Source organism: Sus scrofa, chromosome 7 (genome assembly GCF_000003025.6).
Source record: "Sus scrofa isolate TJ Tabasco breed Duroc chromosome 7, Sscrofa11.1, whole genome shotgun sequence".
Lineage (NCBI taxonomy): Eukaryota > Metazoa > Chordata > Mammalia > Artiodactyla > Suidae > Sus > Sus scrofa.
This window is the reverse complement of record NC_010449.5, coordinates 111,153,112-111,178,647: the sequence shown is the minus strand read 5'-3', so window position 1 is coordinate 111,178,647 and position 25,536 is coordinate 111,153,112. Positions and strand designations below refer to the sequence as shown.

The following is a 25,536-nucleotide window of genomic DNA, read 5'->3' as shown; positions in this document are numbered from 1 at the left end:
CTGTCGCTCGCAGAACTCGAGGGACCACAGGAAATGAGAGTCAGGTGGTGTCCACTTCGTGCTGCCGTGGAAGGACCCTCGTGACTTTACCTTTCCGAATTAAGCGTTCTTAGTCGCAAAATGAGGCTCCTGCCACCCGCTCTGTAGACTTCATCAGGCTGGTGTTTTCACCCTTCGCTGAACCCCTACTCCGTGCCGACTGCCCCGAACGGTCATCGTCATCCCCCCAGAGTTCACAGTCTGTCCACAGACACCAGTAGATGACAATACAGGGTGGTAAGTGGAGGCGACAGCGTGGGAAAGCCGGATGTGCTGTGGGCCTGGATGGAGACAGGAGGAGCAGAATTTTCCAGAAAGGATTTGCAAAGAAGATAAGAGAGGGAGGGGTGTTGCAAGCGGGGCAGCTGAGAGCACAAAGAAAGAGGTAAGAGGCATCCTGTATCTTGGGAACCTGTGGGCACCTTGATTTGCCAGGGAAAAAAAATTTTAAAACACCCCCCCCCAAAAAAAAAGAAAAGAAAAAAACCCAAAAACTAACAAACAGGGAGTTCCCATTGTGACTCAGCGGGTTAAAAACCCGATGGGTATCCATGAGGATGCGGGTTGGATCCCTGGCCTCGCTCGATGGGTTGAGGATCCGACATTGCTGTGAGCCACGGTGTAGGTCACAGATGCAGCTTGGATCCTGCCTGGCTGTGGCTGTGGGGTAGGCCGACAGCTATAGCTCTGATTCGACCCCTAGCCTGGGAACTTCCATAGGCCATGGGTGTAGCCCGAAAAAGCAAAAACAAACAAAAGACAAAAACAAAACAGACAAAAAAAAAAAACAAGACAGGAGATGGCAGGAGATGAAGCTGGAGCAAGTTGAGCCCGTCACTTAGAGCTAAGAAAATTGGGAATGACACTGGCCACAGGGAGCCTGGGGCATGGTTTTGAACCCAGAAGTTAGTGAATTTTATGAAAATTCAAGTGGCGTCACTGCCCATCCGTGGAAGCAGTTTTATCGTGGGGTCAGTTTCCTGCTTGCACGTGAGGTAAGGATGCCCTAAACCTTAGGCATCATCCCAGGAAAGGCTCAGCCTGGGGCAGCGGTCCCCAAACTGGATGTCCCAGGCCTCCATGGGCCTTGGAAGGAGGGCAGGGAAAGACCCAGAAGTTAACACGCTGGGAGGACCTCAGCTGCCTGTTTGCGCATTGTGCCCTGCGAGCGAGTGGGGCGCGTGGCTTGTGTCCTTCGGGGGCTCTCAGGCCAGGTGGCACCTGGGAGGACCGTGGGAGCCCTCGACGTGAACTGTGTGATCGATGGACTTGCGAAGGTGCGTGTCATGCCCAGGCACCGGGAGGCACGGTCAGGACGTGGGCTTCAGGTCCTCCAGAGGTTTCAGGACGCTCAGGTTTTCCTGAATATGCTTCAAGCTTTAATTATGTGGTTCACAGAGGGAAGTCCGGGGCAAAACAAAACAAAACAACCACCAAAAAACCCCTCTCACACACCTGCACTGACTGTTCACACCTGGGAAGGAGTGTTCCCAAGAGTCACCACGCACTGTCGGGGTCTGTAAAGCACAGTAGTCACTCCTGCATCTCTATAACTGCCGCTGAGAAGGAACGTTCCTTTTCCGAAAAGAAACTCTCCTTGAATTTGATATTGTTGAGGAATTTAAGCATCACTATTTGCTGCATTGTCCTTTAAAGAGAGGCATGGATGGATGTGTCCGTAAGTTTTCTAGAAGAATCAAATGGGCATGAGGTTGTAGGTATAGATGCGGGAGTCACATAAGCTCTAACCCTCCCGTCTCCTTGGGTCTCCCGGCCATTTCTTCTTCGGTTTTCCTGAGCAAGGCTCAGGGTACATGTGGGAGAAGTTGTGGATAAGAGAGTCACAAGTAAGGAGTTCCCATTGTAGCTTAGCAGGTAATGAACCGAATTAGCATCCATGAGGATTCGGGTTTGATCCCTGGCCTCGCTCAGTGGGTTTGGGATCCAAGGTTGCCATGAGCTGTGGTGTAGGCCAGCGGCTGCAGCTCTAATTCAACCCCTGGCCTGGGAACCTCCGTCTGCCGTGGGTATGGCCCTAAAAAGTCAAAAAGGCAAAAAAATAAATAAGAGTCACAAACAAGTCCTGGCCTGGCACAGGTGGTGAGGGAGGTGGCCAGGGGTTACATGGAGAGGAAGAGGGGAGGGAGCATCTTTGAAGGCAGGGCCAGCTCTTTATGCCCAGTCGGAAATATGAGGACAAAGGCATGATTCAGACACTGATGCCAAGCACAATATTTGTTGCCTTGGCAGATGCAAGAGATTACCTTTTGGAAATGGGAAATTGCTTTCTGTCACTTTAAAGCCAACCATAACTCGATCCAATAAACCATAGGAGAAATAGTTCAAAAAATTTGAAAAAGCCACCTTCTGTGCCGTATGTACAGCTTCAGCGTTTGAGTGCTTGGATACGGTACCCGTGATAGAACAGGGAGACAGAGCTGTCCAGCTCTCTGGCGTCCACTTTTCAGGATGAGCATTTAGCTCCCATCTTCTTGGTGGGGTGTGGGGTGGGACTGGCTATCAGAGGGAGGAAATGAATAGTCAAGGTAAACCACAGTTTCCCCACAAAGAGGTCCTTTTCCCGTCTCTGACTGGTTTTCAGCATCTCAGGGAGTGCTGGGAATCAGACTGTGTCACAGGCTTGGGTTAAACGTTGTTACCTCTTGATCTCCACAAGCCTGAAAGATAAAAAGGTCATAGTGACGTTTGTCTCTGTCACCAAGGTTTTTCCCTGAAAGTTGTATTCGTGCGACGGGATGGCGACAGGTAACATTACAAGCGTTATCTGTGTTGTGCAATGTGTGATTGTCACGGCCTCAAAACAGTGCTTCAGTCCTGGGACAGAAGATAGGCATGCCGCCGGCGCTTCCTGCTTCTTGGTGATGGAGGATGGCCCAGGATTTCCCGATGCTGCCACAGAGTTCAAGGCAAAATGATGTTTTCACTCAAGAGGCACTTTCCTCTTAACAGAGTGGATTTGGGGGCAAGGTCACTTGTCATTTGTCTCCACCTACGTGACGCCGTCTCAGGTCCCTAACTGGTTCCGCCTGTTAAGCTGGAGCCCATTTGCACAATTGTCGAGGTGTCCACACAAAACCATTGCCACGCAAAGGAGAGAAGGCCTGGGGTTCTTCAGTCTCAACGCCCTTGCAGCCCAGGGTGGCCAGAGGGGAAGGTCTAGGAGCTGTCCCCAGGCCGCTCTAGGCTTCTCCATCCCGGACCTGCCATCCTCACATAAGCATCTCCGTGTCCACCTGTCTTCCTGAGCAGTGACCCTGAGGTAGAGAAATCCCAGGACAGAGCTTCTGGGTTTTAACCCTCCAGGAATGTCCCTAAGCATATACTGAAGGGCCACACTCTGGGCTGGGACAATAGCATGTCCTGGGTACCAGGCCCTGGGCTGAGCGCCTAATGGAGGTGGATGACATCTGTGAAGGGTCTGTAGTTTCCCCAGGGAGACAGAGAACTTGCTGGACCATTGGTATTAAAGTCCATGTGATGATGGTGGTGCCATCAGGCCTCAAAGAAGGGGCAGACGAAGTTCAAATCAGGGTAAGCTTCATGGAAGAGGGGGAATGGCCCGTGGTTTCTACCCAACAAGAAGGTGGTTATCCAGAAGGCACCAGTGTCCAGTTTCATTCATGGCTTAGTCATGGAGGGAAAGGGCAGTGGGGTCCAGAGCTGTGTATCATGCTCTGAACAACCCGATTCTTTATTTTATTCGTTTACCCATCCGTGTCCCTGCCTGTTGGAGGACAGGATCGTTTCTTCATGGCCATGTCCCTGTAGCAGGTGTAAAGCCATGTTATTCAGTGACTGGATGGGCCGGAGAGAAGAAGGTGGGCAAACCAGCTCCCATTCCCAGAGCCTTGGCCTGGAGGAGTAGAAGGGCCACCTGCCCTGCGCCAGTGTCTGGCTGGTGTTAGGGAATGTCTGCTTATTTATTTACTTATCCAGCTAGCTACTGTTTGTTGGTAAATTATAGCAAAACACGCATCGTGTTCATTTATCCTCGAACCATTTTTCAGGGTAGACTTCAGTGGCATTAAGTACCTTCACATTGTTGTGCAATCATCTCCAGAACTAACTCAGTCTTGCAAAACTGAAAACTGTACGTGTTAAACAACTAACTCCCCACTCCCTCCTCCCCACAGTCCCTGGCCGCTGCCATTCTCCTTTGTGTCTTGGTTGAACTTGACCGCTCTAGGTAACTCATGTAATCTGATTCATACCGTATTTGTCTTTTTGCCATGGGCTGATTTCACTTAATGTCCTCAAGGATCGATCATGCCTGTGTCCGAATCTCTTTCTTCTTTTAAGGCTGGATAACATTCCCTTGTATGTATTGACCACATACTCTATCCACGCAGCCATCGATGGACACTCGGGTTGCTTCCGCTCTTTGCCTATTTATGAATAATGCTGCTCTGAACATGGGTGTGCGAGCACCTCTTTGAGTTCCTGCTTTCATTTCTTTTGAGTACATCCCCAGAAGTGGAGCTACTGGCTGCTCTGTTAACTCTGAGTGTAACTGTTTTGAGGAACCACCCTGCTGTTTCCCATAACGACTCCCCCTTTCAAAGGGATGCCTAGTTACTTGGTTTTTTGTGTCTTGCCTTTCCTCTGTGAGTTTTACACCTGCAGTCCTCCTCCCTTGGGCTCACTCATGTCCTCTGAACAGGACTGGCGACCACACTTGCACCGTTGGCCCCGATTCAGAAGTTACCTCCACCCTCTCCCCACCACCTTTGGAAAAGTTGTTTATCCCATCGGCCCCTGGGCAGATGTCCTCTGGGGAGTCCCAGGCTGCTCCTGAGATGAAGCTGGAGCCAAACTGGCCCTAGACTTGTAGCTCTGGGAACAGCTGCACAGCTTTCCTCAACTCCACCATTTTAATTGTGATTAGTAGGTTCATTTGCATCTAAAAAGAGTAGTTTTCTTATCAGCACCATTGAGTTGGGAACCAGTGTGCTCCATTTATATAGAGTGGCCCATTTTAACCAGACCCATTAAGCAGTAAAAGTAAATGTGGGTGTTTTACAAATGCAAATATATCATGCAAATAATGTACTTTATGCTGAATGATGCCTTGGTTTTCATATGTAAAATTAGAAACCGTGTAGCACAAAGATAATGATAAACACCTTTGCATCTGTTCATAAAATGTATCATGAGCCTGTAGGCATCTAAAATTGTAGCCCAGGCTGGAAGCAGAATTTCTTCAGTATACCCAAACATGCATTCCATATTATCAAAAATATACATGTACTTATCTAGTTATTTATATATTCCTAAGTAATCAAGAAATCACAGAAAAGAGTATTCCAAATTACCTACAGTATTACTTACCATCAAAGATGAGATTTGTAATTTCGCTTCCATTTTTAAAGATTTTCGAGTTTTTAGTCTGAGATGATAATGGAGGAAGAACTATAACTCACTGTATAGCCTAGTTCTTTTGGAGGAGAATTAGGTCTATTAGGAGTTGTTTTAGGAATCCTTCTGTTTGAAATCATTCAAAACTCCCTGTTTGATGATAGGCAGGTGGCCTTTCTGACGTTTTACTCACTTAGACTAGTGACAACCATCTCCTGAGTGCAGGGAACTTGGAAATCTAGGCGGAGCGTCTCCTTCAGTTTCTGCCCACCTGGGGCTTCTGACTTTCGGAAAGATAAGACCCTCCTATGGAAGGTGAATTAAACGGTATAAGACATCACATCGGGAGATGGCACAGAGATGCTTTGTGGACATGGGGGCAAGACCTCACCTAGACCCTTCCCCCACTGCCACCACCAGTGGCCTTATAACCCGGGGGGTTCCCTGGGGAGCGGTTTGCAAACCAAGATGCTGTGCTCTGAGAGGGCTGCTGAGGTGTTAGGCAGGAAGGACTGCGGTTGGGGGCCGACTGGGAATAGGGGCACCTGTTAGGATGCTATGGGTAGCGTCTGCATAGGAGTTGACCCAGTAGAGTAGAAACACAAAGGAAGGGAAAGTGCTAGACACTTTAAACAAAAGAGGGGGAGGGTTGGCAGGAATGGGTGATAGCAGATGGGGGTTTGGGAGAGGCACGTGTTTGAGATTCCAGAACTTTTAACTTGAGCATTTTACAGGCGGTCACCAAAGCCTGAGTCATTTGTTTCCTCTTCTTCTTTTTTGAGGAGTTCCAAGTTAAATTAATTGTAAACTTCGATGTCTGCAACAAACATTTGCTAGGCACTAGCCAGTTTCCAGGCATTGCCATAGTATGGGAAAAGACAGACTCAGATGTCTTGGTGTTTTCGGGGAATGAGCGCACTGCATGGAAACTGCCACGGACACTGTTGTGGGCTTGAGTGGTCCCCTCCAAAAATTCTTGTGCTGATATCCTGACACCCAGCACTTCAGAATCTGATCTTATCTGGAAGTACGGTCATTGCAGATATAGTTAGTTGATATGAGCTTATGTTTGCAGGAGGCGGGACCCTTAAGCCAGCCTATAAGGGAGAAATTTGAACACAGAAAGCACACACAGGGCAAAGGCCGTGTAAACATGGAGGCAGAGATGAGGTGATGCACATATAAGCCAAGAAAAGCCAAGGATGCCTGCTTCCCCCAGAAGCTAGGGGAGAGGCACGGAACGGAGTCTCACAGCCCTTAGAAGGAACCAGCCTTGACTTTGGACTTCTACCCTCCAGAGCTGTGAGATGAGACATTCCTATTATTTAAGCCACTTGTTTGCGGTACTTTGTTATGACAGCCCTAGAGAAGGAACAGAGACACTGAGAAATCCCGGGCAGTGTGGAAAGTGCCTATGGGGACTGGTGGGGAATCAGAGGCGCGGGGGACTGGCCCCCTCATTTGAATCGATGCTGGGAGAAAGCAGCCAGAACTCCATTCCCGAGTCTGGAGGCAAGAGCAGCTGGAGGTACAGAACTGGAAGGGCCACGTTTCCTGGGAGTCTGAACTTTCCTAAGAAAGGAGAATGAAGAGAAAAGAAGGGAAGGCTGACCCTTTAGGAACAGCCATAATTATGGGGCCTGGGCCAGGCTGGGAGCCAGCAGGTCAGGTGGCAAGGAGAGTGGGAGGAGAACCAGGCTAGGAGGGTGTTGTGAGGCTAAACTTGGAAAGGATTTTAAAGAGATAATATCAAAAGTTACAGAGTGTTTACATCATCAGAAAAAAATTAATGAAGTCAGCCCGTGGTGTGTGTGGGAGGGAGGACGGTTGGAGAGCATCGGGGCCCTTAGCCCTGAACAGCAGGGTGACTGGGGGGCCTCTGGTGACATAGAGGTCAGGCGATCGTGGCCAGTCCGGGGACACTGAGCCACGAAAGGGTAGAAGTCGGACACTGGCACAGCTTGTGGGCTTGGTGAGTGCACGGCTGGGTTGTGGGGTCGGAGAGGGGGATCTGGACTCTACCTGATGTTGGATGATGGGTGGTCCTGGAAGGGGGGGTGGGGGGGACAAGGGGTAATAGCCAGAGGAAGGGTTCTAGAGGAAAAGCGGGCAGCGGGGATGTTCCTTATGCCAAGAAGAAGGCGCGAACACAGGCAGAAATCATGGAGGGCAAGTGAGCTGGTGTGGGGAGGCTTTGGTTTCAGAAAAGAGGAGGTGACGTTGCCTGATGAGGTGTGGCGAGGAGGGCCTGGGCCTTGGCGAGGGGAGAGAAGATTGAGGCCAGCTTAGTTGGGTTGCTGGCTACCAGGTCAGTGGTTCTCGGTTGGGGGCAATTTTATCGCCCAGAGAACACATGGTAATATCTGGAGACCTTTTTCTGTGTTACAGCTGGGGAGGGTTGGTCCCTGGCTAGTGGGTAGAGGTCAGGGAGGCTGCCAGACACCCAGGTGACAGTCCCCACGACAGAGATGCTCCAGTCCCGCAGGTCAGCAATGGGAAACCCTGGCTCAGGGGAACATCGCATCGCGTGCATGCCTCGGGAAGGAAGCCCTAAATGTTGCAGCAAACTTCATGGAACATTATTAATCCATTTAAAATAATGTACCCGCCTCTGATCCCCCACCGATCCCCCCCCCCACACACACACACTTTCCACTCTGCCCAGGATTTCTCAGTGTCTCTGTTCCTTCTCTAGGGCTGTCATAACAAAGTACCACAAACAAGTGGCTTAAATAATAGGAATGTCTCATCTCACAGCTCTGGAGGGTAGAAGTCCAAAGTCAAGGCTGGTTCCTTCTAAGGGCTGTAAGTGAGACTCCGTTCCGTGCCTCTCCCCTAGCTTCTGGTGGAACCCGCCTCTATCTGATTCTCACAGCCATTACCCTGCCCCCCGACCCCCACCCCCAAGCACACCCAGGGCCTTCCTTGCCTGGGCTGGGCACGACCCCTACCCCCAAGCACACCCAGGGCCTTGCCTGGGCTGGGCACACAGGAATGATTTGCAGGATGAGTCTCCAGTCTTAACATTGGGCTGAGGTGACAACGTGATGCCATTTCTTACCAGGATCTGAGTTTTGCCCCCAGAGCCATCTCGCCTCACTCCCTGTTGTGGTGTTTGTGGCCCTCGCTGGTTATTGTCTGGTCACTTCAGTAATGCCTTCCCAGGAATTGTCAAGCCTCTGAAAATCGGCCCGTCCTGGGGCCTTTCCACCTGGTCTCTTCTGCCTCTTGATTGCCGGACCCCGAAGGTCAGTGTGGACAGCTGTCCTGGCCACATCGGATCTGTTCAGGATTCTGGGCGGAGCTGTCTCTTTTTTAACTTTCTTTAGAGTTGGTGGCATCTGTGAAGCTGCTTCTTCCAGCCTGTTGATTTTTAGGAACTGTTCGCGGCTCCTTCCGATGGAGGAGATGATCTGAAAGCGTCTTGAAAGAAAAGAGGAAGAAGAAGGTGTGGTTACCTCTCACGTCAGAGAAATGAAGCCAAGAGCCAAACTGGAGGAAGCGGTGGCCCCGAGCACGTCACTTCTCTGAACTTGCAGTTCCTTGTCATCCAGATGACCGCAGAGATTTTTGCCATTCACAGAACACCTTTGGACACGCATCCTCTCATTTAATTCCCAAACGTGGAGGCTCTTCTTGCCCCGAGTTGGTAGCCATGGCCTTGAGACTTGGACACGTTAAAAGACGTTGCAGCTTGTGTTTTTAACAGACACATTCCCTGAGTCCATATCTTGTGCCGTCCCCACCGCACCTCGGATGGGACCCGGGGGCCACAGGCATCCCATTGGCTGTCCGTACGCTCCGATTTTATATGAAGGGTTGTAAACGCGCTGAGAACTCTGAACTTCCCACGGGGCTCTTCAGCGACGCCTCTCAAATTGTCAAGGATGTTTTGTGACCCTCGAGACCATCTCACAAGCATGTCCCTCTGATGTCTGCATTGCAGGCTTCAAAAACCCATCGTCCACCCACGGGTCTGTGTTAGTGCGTGGGGCGGGTCATGTTTGTTTTTCTATGATGTCCCGGGGATGAGTCTACACTTCGAATTCTCAGTTGAATTCCAGGTATTCTTTCAGAAATTCCCCCCTCTCTACAACTGCTTTGACGGTTTCATTCCTCGGGAGACCCAGTCTGAGAGGAGATGTCACACATCCAAAGGGATTGGCTTTGCCTTCTTTCCACTGCAAAGAACCCGGCAGGAATCTGCTCAGCTGCCTAAAGAGTAGCAGGCAAGCCCTGGCCTCCGGACGTACCAGGGTAGGGTAGGCTGGCCTCGCCACCTCCCTTTCCTTTGCCCGGTCGCTTTGGGCTTGCCGCTTTTTCGTGTGCTCTGGGCCACTCTGGCAGAGCTGCTCCCTGCAGGGGCCTTGGTAGCCACCGCCCCTAGGTGGGTCTTTCACTGCCTCGGACCCTTTAGACATTTGAGGCACGTCTTCTGGGATCCTTCCTGTGGTTATTCATTCTCTCTCCCCCTCTCACGTTACACACGGAAGTGTTGTCATTGTGGCAGAACACGCCGAACATAAAACACACCATCTTAACCGTTTACACATGCGGTTTAGTGGTGTCAAGTCTGTTCACGTTACTGGGTCGTCAATCTCCATAACTCTCTACATCTCAAAACCGAGACTCTGTACCCATTGAACAACTCCCGCTCCCCCTCCCTCCAGCCTCTGGCAGCTCCCCTTCTGCTTTGCCTCTGAACTTGACCGCTCTAGTCAAGTACGGCATTTGTCCTTTTGTGACTGGCGTATTTCCAGCATATCCACGTTGTAGTATCCTGTTCTTTTTGACCCACCAGTTCCCATTTGGCCCTTGAGTTCTTAGGGAACTAAGTACTTTTTAAAAAGTGCTTAGAAAAAAAAGTGCTTTTCTTCGACTCCCAGAAAGTCCAGGCTGGTGAATACAGCCGTGGGTCTTGCCAGAACCTCCCGGGGTCTCAGTTTACAGGGCAGCCGGTTCTCACAATGATGAAGGCTCCTGGGTGCAGGGAGGAGACGTGACAGATGACAGTCTTATGCCAAGAGCCACCGTCAGGCTGGGCGACCTGTTGACTTACAGTGTCCCCATGGGAAGGTGGAAGAACTGCAGCTGAGAGGGCGAGGCCCGGGAGAGGCTGGGGGCTGTGCATCTCCAGCAGATGCTGGCTGTGCTGCTCAGACAGTCAGATGCATCCCTTGGGATTGGCCGGCTCAGCTCTGTTCTTAATGATCAGCCCAATCGATGTTCTCAAATGCCAGTTCCCAAACTGCCTCTTCTGGCAGGCAGGGCCCTCCTAACCTGTGGGTCGACTTCCCTTGTCACATGTGAGTTTGGCTCCTGGTGCTGAAGGTCATGGGATTTTTGGCAGAGCGTTATTGAAATGAGGCGCGTGTGGCACCAGCCTTGTGTTGTTTCTGCTAATAGGAGCCCACGTGGCTGTCTGTCACATATGGTGAGGCTGATTGCTTTTTCTAGCCCGGGATCTTGCCTTGGAGAGACCCCAAGGGAAATACTGTCTACAGGCTTCTTCTGTGGAGAAGGATAGCCAAGGGTTTGGTGCCGGAAGACTAGGGGAGAACGCTGGACGATGAGACATGAAATTGGGGCTGTTGATGTGTGTCTCTGGGGCACAGTGGGCTGGTCTTGGACTGATCCCTGACCAGCCATGTGATTTGGGCAAATCCTCCCACCTCTCAGGTCCTCCGTCTCCTGCGGAGTGGGCAAGGTGGGTCCTGATGCGCCCACCCACAGGATGGGAGGAGCCCACGGGAAAGCGGTGATGCCCGCGTTCTGTCCGTGGTAATTTGGAGTCCCCTCGTCAGCGACATGTGCCCCATTGTAAGCTGATTAAAACCCACTCTGGGAGTTCCTGTTGTGGCTCAGTGGGTTACGAACCAACTAGTATCCGTGAGGATGCGGGTTTGATCCCTGGCCTCACGCAGTGGGTTAAGGATGCGGCATTGCCGCAAGCTTCAGGTGACTGAAGCAAACGGATTTTTTTCCTCCATCTGGAGACAGTCCTGGCTCACTGGCCCTGAAAGCTTCCACGTCAGCTTTAAAGAAGTCTATGAAGTTACTTACAAGTGTGTATCGTGATCATTCAGAGAAGCTGGTGGTCGAAGTCTCTGTGGGAGGACCTCAGGCCACCCTGGATACCACTCATTCATGGGGCACATCAAGGAGGGAGGGCGGGGAGGCATTTGCAGAGGACAGGGAACTCTCCGTATTCAGTCACCCGTGACTTGTACACAGTCACTGCCACGAGAAGTGGCCGCTAGGGTCCACTTAAACCTACCAGAGTGGGTTTTTTCTTTTTTGTCTTTGTAGGGCCACACCTGCGACATATGGAGTGTCCCAGGCTAGGGTTCAAATCAGAGCTGCAGGTGCTGGCCTACACCACAGCAGCGGCAACACCCAGATCCGAGCTGCCTCTGTGACCTACGCCACAGTTCACAGCAACGCCGGATCCTTAACCCATTGAGTGGAGCCAGGGATCAAACCTGTGTCCTCATGGTTACTAGATGGGTTCGTTACCCAGTGAGCCAGAACAGGAATTCCCAGCGTTTCTGGTCTCTTTAGATAGAATCAGAGGAAGTTAAAGCTAAGTATGACAGTAAGCTCCTAGGGGCCATAAAATATGGCTTCTAATTCTTCCCTCCATGTCCAAGCAGTTTTTAACAAGCACTTCATAAAGCCTTGAGTCTCCTAATGGAAGATGTCCTTGGGAGGGACCATCCCAAAGAAGAGTGTAGACACTGGAGCAGTGAGCTCAAAAGCTTTGCAATTAGCATGGCAGGAAGCAGCTTACCTTGAGCTAGAAAGAGTCCACAGATGAATTCTTCCATCGTAGCGGGGACCACGTAAGAGCAGATAGATGGGCCGGTCCAGATCTCGCGCTACTGCAAGAGTGTGGATGACACAGGCTGCAGTGCAGAACAACCAGAATAGTGATCAGTGACTTAGGTGCATTCAAAGGATGTCATAGACATCTTTAAGTAGATTTCTATCATACAGAGAATTTTCTTTATCTAAACCCCTGGATTTACCCATTCTCCCTTCCCCACATTTGCGCCATCCCTGGTGCCTATTCACTTTTCAGCCAAATCAAGGTCAGGATAAAGAGGAGATTTGGAGGGAAGTAAGCTGGATATTCAGGCTCCTGTCGTCATGCTCAATTACTGAATTCTCCAGAAGCACCGACTCCTCTATAATGAAGTCCTCAGGTTTTAAATATCTTTAGCAATCAGGTGATTCCATATTGGCAACATCCAGCTGGCTGTTTCCTGCTTTCTTATAAAAATAAGATGGTAAAATCCCAGGAGCTGGCTGGGGTTGTTAAAAGATAATCTTAAGCACTTTAATGCACGTTATTCTTCATGCAACATTGAGCCTTAACCGCCTCAAATCAGAACAGGACGGGAATCAGATAGAAGAGAAATCAGCTTGTTGCCACCATCCTGCAGCCCTGAGACCCCCGCCAGAGCTGCTCTTGTCCTGTGCAGTTTGTGGCCACTCAGAGGCCCCAGCTGAGAATCGAACCAGTGCTGGAAATCAGGGCTGCAGGAAAAGCTGTAGTGGAGTCACAGTCTCTTCACTTACTCTGAGTATAGTGGATCCAAACCAAACTGAAACAAAACTCTCATGTGTATCAGGGTTCATGCCGTGTGTTTCCTAACACACTTGAGATGTTGACGTTGAGTGGTATTTGTGTGCTAGGGCACTCTTCTTCCTCCCTCTCCTTCTCCCCAGTCGTGAAACATGTCCCCATTCCTGCTACACCCTTTGTACCTCTGGGGACGAGGTGTTGATCAGCAGACTGCGTCACTGGCATTTCTCCTTGTTAACACCGGGGCTACCTCGCACGGTTGGAGATCCTGGTCGACTCTGGAAGCACTCATCAAATAGGCCTTCATGTTTTGTATTCTGTGTGTGTGTGTGTCCATAAGAAGACCATCTTTTTACATTTTTTCATGTTGAAGGTGACTGCTCATGCATTAACCAGTATCATTGGCCACATTCTCTTTTGGAGAAAGTAATTTATACCGCCTCGGAGGCTGGCCCCAATAACAATTTTGGCCAAGTGCTTTCTAACATTAATCTCAACCAGTCTTTGATTTCGAATCCCCGACTTTCCACTCCAAGGATATTGTCCGAAGCCTGGCGTGGTTATAAAGTTTTTCACTGGGTATCTGAAAACAGTGAAAATGCTCATCTATAAATGTAGTAAAGTGTCTCTGTGATATATTGATCTTCTTGCTTTTCTCGCCTCTCCTGTTACAGGACTATGAGTGGTAACATATCTGCAAAATGTTTCCGAGGGTATGGAGTGCACCATTTTAAGCCAAGAAATTGCAAACAGGATACGGAATAAGAAGGGGGGGGAGGGAGGGACGATCAAGGTCATATCTATATAGTAAGGATTCGGTGGGAGAAAAGCCAAGGCAGAAGCTTGCAGGTTACAATAGGCAGGTGGCACCAGGGAGGGATGGAAAATCTGGATCTCAGAAGACAGGGATAGCAGTTCTTTAGCACATGAAGGCATAAAATTATGAACAAATTAGCAAAAGTTACAAGCCGTGATGTTGAACCGATTTCTCCAGTTTGTTTACCGGCCAGTGATTCCAGGGCCCAAGAGGAAGCAGGGTTAAGACAGGAACCAGAGCACCGTACGAACGTGTTCTGTATTTTGATATATGAAGCCTATGCTTCATAAAACAAGCCTAATGATTTTTCTTTTTTTTTTTAGGTCTGCGCCTGTGCCATATGTAAGTTCCCAGGCTAGGGTTCGTAACAGAGCTGCAGCTGCCAGCCTCCGCCACAACCATAGCAACCCCAGATCCAAGCCGCATCTGTGACCTATGCCATAGCTTGCGCCACCACCCACTGAGCGAGGCCGGGGATCGAACCCACATCTTCATGGATATTAGTTGGATTCTTAACCCACTGAGCCACAACGGCAACTCCTTAATGGTTTTTAAAGATGCATTTCCCAAGGGCATCAATAATGCATCCTTGGGAAAGTGTTTTGAGGCCCCTTCGAAGGATGTTTTTGGAAGAAGGGTTGGTCTCAGTGGCCGTGAGCGTAAACGAGCTTGTCCTCACGCTGCTTCCTCTTCTGTTTCAGCACATCAGGTCCACCCATCTGGCCAGGCAGCACCTTCTTCAAGAGAAATGGAGCCCTTCTCCAAGGTAGGTCTCCAGAAGCCCCTCTGTCCCGCCCCCCCCACCCTCCCCTCACCCCTCCTTCGCCTTTCGCGTCCGTCGGGAGCGTTCTGTCTGCTGCGGAGTGGTCCCTCTGTGACTGCTGTGGGACGGCTCTCTTTGTCCGGTGCTCCTATCTCTTGCCCCTCCTCCTGGATGCTGTGATTTGTGAGTCTAGACAAAGACTGCTGCTGTGGTCTGTCGTCACTGGTCCTATTCCAGCAGTGTCTGTCTTACTTTGGTGAACGTGGAACTACGTAACAGGATGCACCCACAGCAGAAGCTGGCCTGATGGAAACCAACCCTGTTACCTTTGTCTGGTGCTTGGGCTACAGGGAGTGTTGTGGATGTTTTGGCACTTGGGTCATCGTGGCTATGCCCTCGTTCCTCGTTGTCCCCTGACCTCCACGAGTGCCTGGAAGGTTTGGTTTGTTCGGGGGTTCAGAGGTCAGACACCCCTCCCTTGTCCCGGCAGGGGGGAACATCGTTTTTCGCGGCCCAGGCCGTCCTTAGCTGCCTTGCATGACTTCCTGTGCCGTGTGCTCAAGGAATTCAAGGTGCCTTTCATCTCCCTTTTGGCTTCTTTGACAGTAGCCATGTCAAGGAAGAAAAAATGGCTAAAAATAGCATGGAGATGCATTCTAACGACTTTGAGAAACTGCTTTGGTGATGGCTGTTTGGGACTGTGGATCAGCTGCAATTGGCTGGCCCCCAGGCATCTTCCAGCCTCCCTCCCCATTGGCCTCCGTTGACTGGCTGGGTGTCACAGTGGCACAACTGGCCCAAAGCAGATGGATTTGATTGTGCCATGAGCTTTGCAGCTGTGCTGGCCTTTCGGGTGAGGAGATTTAGTGCATCTTGGTTAGTTTAGAGCTATTAGGCCTCTTTGCTTTCAAAGTATGCATGGCACGCTGGCCATTTGTGTGAAGAAGTAACTCGAAAAAGAGACACTTATCTTCAGGTTTCTAAGGTAGCTCACACAATTGTGAGAAAAACCACATTTTTTTTGCTGTTGTTTTAAAGTGGATACAATTGCATGTTGTCTTAATAGCCTGTGAGGGAGTTCCCGTCGTGGCTCAGTGGTTAATGAATCCAACTAGGAACCATGAGGTTGCAGGTTCGATCCCTGGCCTTGCTCAGTGGGTTAAGGATCTGGCGTTGCCGTGAGCTGTGGTGTAGGTTGCAGATGCAGCTCAGATCCCGCATCGCTGTGGCTCTGGCGTAGGCCGGTGGCTACAGCTCCCATTCAACCCCTAGCCTGGGAACCTCCATGTGCTGCGGGAGCAGCCCAAGAAATGGCAAAAAGACCAAAAAAAAAAAAAAGCCTGTGAGATTGGAAACTTAAGAAAGTCTTTGTGAGTTTGCTTGTTACGGATGAAATTGAGACAGGCGGGTCTGATTGATTATTCCTGATTTTAATGACCATCATAGATGCCCTAAATTTTTAAGGAAAAAAAGGAGGAACTATATCCGCTCTCAAAAATTAATAACATTATAAAAAAGAAATCTGGAGTTCCCGTAGTGGCTAAGCAGTAACCAACCCAACTAATATCCTTGAGGATGTGGGTTCAATCTCTGGCCTGGCTTAGTGGGTTAAGGAACCGGTATTGCCATGAGCTGAGGTGTCGGTTGCAGATGCGGCTCTGATCCGGTGTTGCTGTGGCTGTGGTGTAGGCTGGCAGCTACAGGTCCAATTTGACCCCTAGCCAGGGAACTTCCATATGCCACAGGTGTGGCCCTAAAAAGATGGGGAGGGGGGGAATCTATTCTGTTCCACCTTCAAAAACCAATTATGATGAGCCTTTGGGTTTTTTCCAAGCAGATTTCAAAGTTATGTGAATCTTTATTTTTCCTCTAGATCTATAGCAATGATATGAACGTCATTCATGGTTAGATTATTTTCGCAAAAGAAGTTTTATTTACTTAGAACATTTTCTCATGGGATTTTTATTCATTAAGTTACACATCAGGGAAGATGTGCTCTAAGCATGTTTGTTAGCCTTTGGTTATTTCTGTGGGGCAGAAGCATGAGGGAAAAATGGATTCGTTTTCTGAAGTTGAGTGATTTCACCGTGAGATTCTATTTCATGGCTGCTAGACTTTTTTTCCTTTCTTTTCTTCATAGGGTTAAATATTCTCCTAATTACTCTAGGCATTGAGAATTACATTATTAGAGCTTTCTGATACTTGTTGAATCCACAGCGGTTCCTGACAGCCTGTTTCCTTTTTTGGTACACGTGACAATCAGAAGGATCTTGGGGAAAATTCAGGAAGGTGGGTGGGGATTTCTTGATGGTTTTTTTCCTGTGATGTTTCTACCCTTCCTCTATCTGTATAGAGAGGTCTCGAGACATTTGTGATAAGGTTTTTTAAACTCTGTGCATGTTCTTCCAAATTAATATTATTATGCTGCTTTATCGGGTGGTACTAACTCATCAAGAAGTTGCTGATGCCCACAAACAAAAGTTTTACAGTGAAGATCTGGGGGTAGAAAGAAGGGAGCTGCTCAGTCATGCCGGTGGAAGATGTAGGTTAGAATCAAGTAGAAGAAAATGAACTTGATGGATGTTCACTGTCTCATCTTTGTATTTTCCATATACGGACATATTCCTTCTTTATCTCTCTAACAAGCAGGAGGATGTTTTTCTAGATCATCAGACTAGGAAAGAACTCTGTTAATAGGCTCTAGGAGTTCCCGTCATGGCCCAGTGGTGAACGAAGCGGACTAGGATCTGTGAGGACGTGGGTTGCATCCCTGGCCTCACTCAGTGGGTTAAGGATCCGGCATTGCTGTGAGCTGTGGTGTAGGTCACAGACATGGCTTAGATCTGGTGTTACTCTGGCTGTGGTGTAGACTGGCAGCTGCAGCTCCGATTAGACCCCTAGCCTGGGAACCTCCGTATGCCATGGTTGCGGGCCTAAAGAGACAAAAGACAGAGAAAAAAAAAAATAGCCTCTAGCCCCAGGGATTGGGATTGAAGGTCAGCAGGACTCCCTAAAGAACGCTGTTCTGAAAAGGTGACGCTTGGTGACACAGGGTAACCCAGAGACACAGCCACTTGCTAGCAAAGCCCAGCCTGGCTGCGGGCCCCAGTCACCAACAGAACTGGTTAAACTGGGCTGCACAGGGGCCAAGGAGCACCTGCTCTGTGGAGTCGCCTTAGGGGCTGAGACTAAAAGAATCCAGAAGCAGCAAAATAAGCTGATGCACTGTGTTGCTTAGAGACAGCTTTGTTTTTGTCAGGAGGGAGGGAGCGTGGGGCTGTCACGTCTTGGGAGAACTGACACCTGTCCAAGACCTTGAAAAACTGATAGAGGGTAGGATGTGTGGAAAGAGAAAAAGCCAGAAGGGGAAACTGCCAGAGTACATTGGGCACGAGAGGCCCACAGGTCAAGAGACGCGGTGGTGGAGACTCCGTGGGTGGGTGCGGGAAATGAGGGCACTTTGGGATAATGACATCATGTGCTCCGAGCACCGTGATTCCTAAAGAGGAAGTAATGGGAGTTCAAACCTGAAATCAGTGGAACAAAATGACCCGATGGTTACATTCGGAAACCAGTGAGTATCCTCTAATAGTTGTTTGGTTTATGCGCTGTTGAGCAGAAACGCAGTCCAGGTATTTTTTTCCCCCCCACGTAAAACCAATTGCAGGAATTAACTGGAAGCACGCGGGGTCCTATCGAGGGCAGCCTCTGTGTTTTGGTTCTTGCAGAATCCCTGGTGCGAGGACCTGCTGAATCATCCCGCAGTTTTGAGGATAATGGGGTAAGATGCGGTTTGGATTACACCAGGCCTGGGTACTTAACATAATTGGTCATTTCATCCATTCACAGTATTTATTTTAAATGCCATTTAGGCTGCTAGAGACAGTTTGGGTACGTTAGCAGTTTCAGGGGGCACTTCAGTTCTTGTGCGGTGGAAGCCTCGCTGAGCGCCTGAACGGGACAGATCCTTTGTTTAAAGGGGACTCAGGATGGCGCCAGACTGATGAGTGAGTGGGCCTCATTCAGAGCCCTCAGGAGTGGCCTGCTGACAGGTGTCCCCTACTGTCCCCTCTGCCTGTCTCTGTGTGTCTCTGTTCAGGACTCTGTGTATGCAGTACATGTTTTCATTTCATAATATCTCTGATTTTCTTAATTAGAAGAGTATGTTGTATTTTTTCCCTATTCCAAACTCCCTGGCCCCCAACTCACCCCTAGGCCCTCCCCCTCCCCCACATATTCCTTTCACCCATCCGACTTAAAATTGGGTTACTTTATTTAAACATCACCTTCGGGTGAATTATTTTAATGAGTCAGTGATTTCTAAGGAAAGACACTCCTCACCCCTGGTCTGACCCTTTGTCTGCTCCCTGGAGGGTTCACCCCACAGCTACAGAGGGCATCGCTGCTCTGGTTCGAGACATGCCTTCTACTAAGAGTTGCTGTGAGCTTCCGCCCATCCGATCCTCCACATCCATGCCCCTCTTTGGCCTTCATGGGCTCTATAGGCCCCAGAGCTCCCCATGGAGTTTTGTTCAGAGGACGCTGCTGCCTTTATAGCTCTGAGCTGGCTGACCGCTCGGGCCCACCCACACTGCTCACCTGCAGGCATTTCTCTATTATCCGTCTCTGTGCGTCAGGCGCCAGATTAGGCTGGAGTTCCCTGGGGAGACCCAGAGTCCACCCCCTCCACCACTAACAGCCCATTCTGGAGTCGGACCACACATCCCAGCCCTTCTCGAAAAGCAGCTCAAGCCCTGATGCCTGCTCAGGTCAGGCAGGCCTGCCCAGTGACCACCCCCTGCCAGCCTGCCTGCCCCTTTCCTCCTCTCTATCACCCCACTATGGGGCCACTCCTTATTATTAACTCCATTCCTGTAGGATGCAGGGGTGAAATGAAAATAAATTCATAGCACACGAAACAGATGTTGACTTCCGTTCACTTCTGACAGCCTCCTGGGTGAGCTAATGAAATGGAAAGACCTTCCAGGCCCTTTCAGCACACACAGCAGGACTGGCGGCCGCAGGCCCAAAAGCAGATAGAGGGGAGGAAACCAGCTCCTCTGCTGTCAGCTGCATGTCGTTCCTGTGGGTGCCCAGATGTGCTCGCTGCTGGCATAAAGCGTGCAGGGAGTGGACTGTGCCCACTAGACGACTTGCCCTGGGGAGTGCCCATTTCCCAAGGGCTAGTTTGGCTTCATGCACATCCTTTCCCGGAGGTCCCATCCTGCATCTCCCACTCCCACAACCCCCCTCCCCTCCCTTAGCTCCGCCAGGGGTTTTCTCTGCTAAAATGTATGCGGTACCTCTTTTCGGTTGTATTTCATGCCCCGAAAGGCTCAGGGGAAAGTACTCAGTATATCAGAAATGTGGGCTTGGAGTTCCCTTCGTGGCTCAGCAGTTAATGAACTAGGATCCGTGAGGACGCGGGTTTGATTCCTGGCCTTGCTCACTGGGTTAAGGATCCGGCATTGCTGTGAACTGTGGTGTAGGTTGCAGACGCGGCTCGGATCCCGAGTTGCTGTGCTTGGTGTAGACCAGTAGCAGTACCTCCGACTTGACCCCTAGCCTGGGAACCTCCATATGCCGTGGGTACAGCCCTAAAATAGTGGGGGGGGGGGGGAGAAGAAGAAGAAGAAAAGAAATGCGGGCTAGTGGAAGGAGCCCAGGATAACCAGTGAGGGGACCTGGTTGTGGTCCCAGCTCAGCCTCTTGGTAAACTCTCTGAGCTTAAGCCACATGGCATCCCTAAGGTTTCATGTTCTTGCCTGTAAATTAACGAGTGGACCTCAGGACGACAGGAGTTTCCTGTGGATTATAGCTCTGATCTGTTCTAGCCGCTTCCCTAAAGTGGGTCGAAGTGATTTGGAGGCCAAGCTCTAGGAAGGTGGAAAGAGGGCTACCTTCAGCTGGAGGGGTCGGCAGATGGTCCACGGAGAGCAAACGGGCTGGGGGACACAACTACCTGGCCACATCCTGATCCTTGAACAAGCCGGTTCCCAAGGTCTCGTTGATCACAGGGAGGTGTCATGTTACGGATTAGGACAACCTGGAAAGAAGCCACCTACACTCTTGGGGGTCCTGGCTTACCCACTCCGTGGGGATAGTAATAAACAAGCTTGTCTCGTGAGGTTCTCGTAGGATTCTATGAATTCGTATCAGTTAAGCCTGGAGAACATGCTCAATTCCGAGTTAGTTATTGTAACATTTCGTGACTATGAATCTTGGGAACACAGGGCTAGCATCCTCTGAATGGGGTATCCCTGTGCTGTTTCTCTTCTCTGCAAGAATTTCCCTGGTCCACGTGTCAAGGCTTATGATTCTCAGAACAAGCAAAAGATGGGATACCCGGGACCCTGTTGGATTTATACATGGATCTGAAAGCACGGTTGCTCCTCTCTTAATCTCAGATTCCATTTCAAGCAGGAGGGCTTCCTTGTGAGGTCACCCAGCTCACAAAGACAGAGCTATGCCTCTTGAAATTGAACACACCCAGCAGGTGTGTAGATGACTACGCAAAAAAGCCCAGGTACAGCACCTCATCCACCCAGGTTTGAATCCCTCCCTCTCTGGGCACCAGCTCTTTGACTTTGGACCTCAGTTTTGATTATCTGTAAAATCGGGCAGTGAGCTATGCTTCCCGGAACCTTTGCCGAGGTGAAAGGAAGATGCGAACGTGAGTGAATCTATCCGTCCAGCCCAGTGCCTGGCCCCGCACAAACAGTGTAGAAGAGCGAAGGTTTTTAGACTCACAGACATAGAGAACAGACTTGTGGTTGCCAAGGGGGAGGGAGTGGGATGGACTGGGAGTTTGGGGTTAGTAAATGCAAACTGTTATGTTTAGAATGGATAAGCAATGAGTTTTTACTGTACAGCGCAGGGATGGACCATGATGGACGATAATATAAGAAAGGGAATGGTATTATATGTGTATGACTGGGTCACTTTGCTACACAGCAGAAATTGGCACAACATTGTAAATCAAATATAATGAAGAAAAAAAAAAGAAGAAGAGTGAATGGGGAAGTTCCCGTCACGGCTCAGCGAAAACGAACCTGACTAGCATCCATGAGGACGCAGGTCTGATCCCTGGCCTCACTCACTTGGTTAAGGATCCAGCATTGCCATGAGCTATGGTGTAGGTCACAGACGCGGCTCGGATCTGGCGTTGCTCTGGCTGTGGTGTAGGCCTAGCCTGGGGACTTCCATATGCTGCAGGTGCAGCTCTAAAAAGACCAAAAAAAAAAAGAGTGAAGGTGAAGGTTTTTAACCTTCAACTCTTGTTTCATTGAAGCCTAAGGTTTTTGATCCTTAATCTTGGCAGGTATATTCAGGGAGACAAGTTCCAAAATTCCTTGAGGAGCGACCCTTTGCCCTGCCCGCCCAGCCAGCGTTTCCTTTCTGGTAGAGCCAGGGTGTCTGCAGGCTCAGACTCCAGTCCAGGCACTTCTTTCTTTCCAGTTTTGTTCAGGGGGTTACCCTCCCCTCCCCCGCACATTTCTTTCCCATTTGGCTGCAGCCTCTGGGCTCTTTGGCTTCTTTCATCTAATCTGCTTCACAAGCTGACTCTTTTGTCCATTTTGCAAACGAGGGCATCCACCCAGCGCATAAATCCTTTGATTCTTGCCCCCAGGCACACCCGTTACAAAAAAAAAAAAAAAAAGAAAGAAAATAGTAATAGCAGAAAGGGAACAAAAAACCCTCTCTGCATTTTCCCCCAGTGCTAATTGCCTTCTGTCCTCTTTTGGCCTGAGGCGGCCCTTCGGTTTTTCAGAGGAGCCCTAATCTCTCGGCGTGTTTGTCTTATTGTTGGGCACTGAATTGTTTTCTAAAGATATTTATGTAACTACAATAATAAAGTCACCTGGCTATTTTTGTTAACAGTCAAGTGAAGTTAAAGGGATGTCGTTCCTTCTTCTAATCAAGTTCTGTGCGTCACTGAGGCCATGCTCATAAGATAGTTAAAAACTCTAAGGAGGAGTTCCCGTCGTGGCTCAGTGGTTAGCGAATCTGACTAGGAACCATGAGGTTGCGGGTTCGATCCCTGGCCTTGCTCAGTGGGTTAAGGATCCGGCGTTGCCATGAGCTGTGGTGTAGGTTGCAGATGAGGCTTGGATCCTGCGTTGCTGTGGCTCTGGTGTAGGCCCGCGGCTACAGCTCCCATTCAACCCCTTGCCTGGGAATCTCCACATGCCTCAGGAGCAGCCCTAGAAAAGGCAAAAAGACAAAAAAAAAAAAAAAAAAAACTATAAGGAACTACAATTTTATGTTTCTTCTACTCCAGTCTGCTTTTCAAATTGAAGTATAGTTGCTGTACGTTATTATAGACGTTACAGGTGCCATACAGTTTTTAAAGGTTATTCTCCATTTATAGTTGTAGAATATTGGCTGTATTCCCCATGTTGTGCAGTATATCCTTGCAGCTTATTTTATACCTAATGGTTTGTACCGCTTCATCCCCGACCCTATATCGCCCCTCCCCACTTCCCTCTCCCCGCTGGCAAAACCACTGGTTTATTCTCTGCATTTGCTCCTTTTATGGTACCATCACCAGTTTGTTGTGTTTTTTAGAGCCCACATATAAGTGAGACCGTAACAGTAGTGTGTCTTTCTCAGTCTAACTTAGGAAATGTCATTTTAAAAGAAGCTTTTGGTCAGTTCTGACCTTCACAGTCTCTTGGGAATCCAAATTTGCCCCAACATCCTAGGTCTGCACCTGTCGCGGACTCAGAGAAAACCTCGGGAGGATGGCCTGCATTGTCCTCCCTGACTTTAATTTCAGCCGGTCTGTTCATCACTGTCCATCGTAACCGTTTTCATGAAAATCCAGTGTTGTTCTCTGAGACAGTGATGACCCTATGACAGAAATAAGGAAGCCAGAAGGGGACGTGGCGTGAGCATCCTCTGGGCCAGGCTCCTGCCAGGTGTGTGTGTGTGGGGGGCTGGTCCTCCTGTTTTAGGAGCAAGGTGGAAACTGAGGCAGGAGCTGAGGAGAGGGAACCTGGAAGAAATCACTGAAATGAAGGGAATGCGTTTCAGGGAGAGAAGCACCTGCTGTGCAGAGATGCTGGGGCCGGAGAAGAGCCACCTGTGGGCTCTGCTGACTACAGTGGCACTAGGGCCTTGAGGGCACGACCGTTAATCTGCTTTCTCTATGGACCTGCCTCTTCTGGGCATTTCCCATAAATGGAATCAGACAACCTGTGACCTTTTGTGTCTGGCCGCCTGTATTCTCTACATTATTCCTACATTAGCCTGAGATGTTATTACTCCCATACTGTAGGTGGGAAAAACAAGGCCCCAGGCTGTTGTCCTGCGCCAGGTCGCAGAGCCAGGATCCGAAACCTGGATGCTCACATTCACCTTTGGTTCAAAATGGCATCAGTGTTTGTAAACAGTTTTCCACTTTAGATGTTTAGACAGCTGTGTGGTGTTTTGCCGACTGGGGCTGGGGAGAATCCCATTGTGTTGCTTAAAAGCAATTTTATAATGCGAGACAAAAAGATGGAAATGAGTGCTCAGGTGGCCTTCCTTCGTCTGAGTAATTAAGGTGCTTCATTTCTCCTTCCATCCTCACACACGACTATTGTGAACAGTTAAGATATTTCAAAAACTGAGCGGAGAAAGAAAGGGAAATCCTGAAATGAATCATTCAAAGATTAATGCAATGGGAGCACCCACCCCTTGGCAGAATGAATATTTTATTTGCATCTATCTGAATTTTATACTAGGAGATAGATAAAGATAGTTTTACGCCGATTATAATTCAGCAGTAGGAATATGTCCTTCTAGTTTAATGTTTTGCGCATTTAAAAATGCTTTTTTTGTCTATTAAATTGTGTCCGTTAGATTATAAAATATAAAGTTTATACAACCTTAAATCATGTTGTACTGCAGAGCCAACTTTTATCAAAGTGCCCAATTTTAAAATACAATTGGAAAAGTTATCCCCTTTGAAGCTCTATTTAACCATGCTTGGCTGGAAATTTAGAAATATTTTTAACAACTGCTTACAATGGAGAATTTTTTTACTTTTTATTATTATTTTTTTCTTTTTAGGGCCACACCTGCAGCATATGGAGGTTGCCAAGCTAGGGGTTGAATCAGAGCTGTAGCTGCCAGCCTATGCCACAACCGCAGCAACACAGGATCCAAGCCACCTCTGTGACATGTACCACAGCTCAGGGCAACACCGGATCCTTAACCCACTGAGCGGGGCCAGGGATAAACCTGCAACCTCATGGTTCCTAGTTGGATTCACTTCTGCTGCGCCACAAGGGGAACTCTAAAGAATTTGAGAATAGACTGAGCAAAATGTTCACATTACAGTTTCAGACATGAACTTAGACACATCCACCCGTAAAGTACAAGAGGTCAAGTTTGTGTTTTTATTTGGTTCCCTTGACAACCAAAAGGTGTGACTGAGAACTCCTGGGTCCTACTTGCTGCAGTGCCTGTGTTAGGTCAAGAATGTGTGTGGGGGGGGGTGTGTTTGTGTGTGTGCGTGCACAGGCGTGCATGCCTGTGCACATGAGCCCATGTATGTGGCTAGATGTGGCCCATGGACTTGAGCTTTTACCACTGGTTGTTGTGAGTCCACAAGAATAACTCTCTCCTGCCACCCCCCGCCCCTCTTCCTCTGATGTTTCCAGCCCACCCAGCTCTCCCGGTGACTTTTGCATACGATGGCGTAAGGACCAGAGACCTCGGTTTTCCAATCAGGCCTTCCTGGATCCATTCCCAGTCTTGCTGCCTAATCACTGTCTGACTTCGGAAAAGTTATGTAAACTTCTTCTGTATAAAATGCAAAAATGGGAGTTCCTGCCGTGGCGCAGTGGGAACGAATCCAACTAGGAACCATGAGGTTGCAGGTCCGATCCCTGGCCTCACTCAGTGGTTTAAGGATCCGGTGTTGCCGTGAGCTGTGGTATAGGTCACAGATGTGGCTTGGATCCC

At 49.3% G+C, this 25,536-nt stretch overlaps 1 protein-coding gene across 19 annotated transcripts in view; it reads left to right on the top strand.

The window, feature by feature from the left end:
- Window positions 1-25,536, top strand: part of FOXN3 (forkhead box N3) — a 417,615-nt gene that overhangs the window by 275,459 nt on the left and 116,620 nt on the right. For all 19 annotated transcript variants that reach the window (XM_021098352.1, XM_021098365.1, XM_021098361.1 and 16 more), the window contains 1 exon segment: window positions 14,522-14,586. In XM_021098352.1, the coding sequence (XP_020954011.1) occupies window positions 14,522-14,586 (65 nt within the window).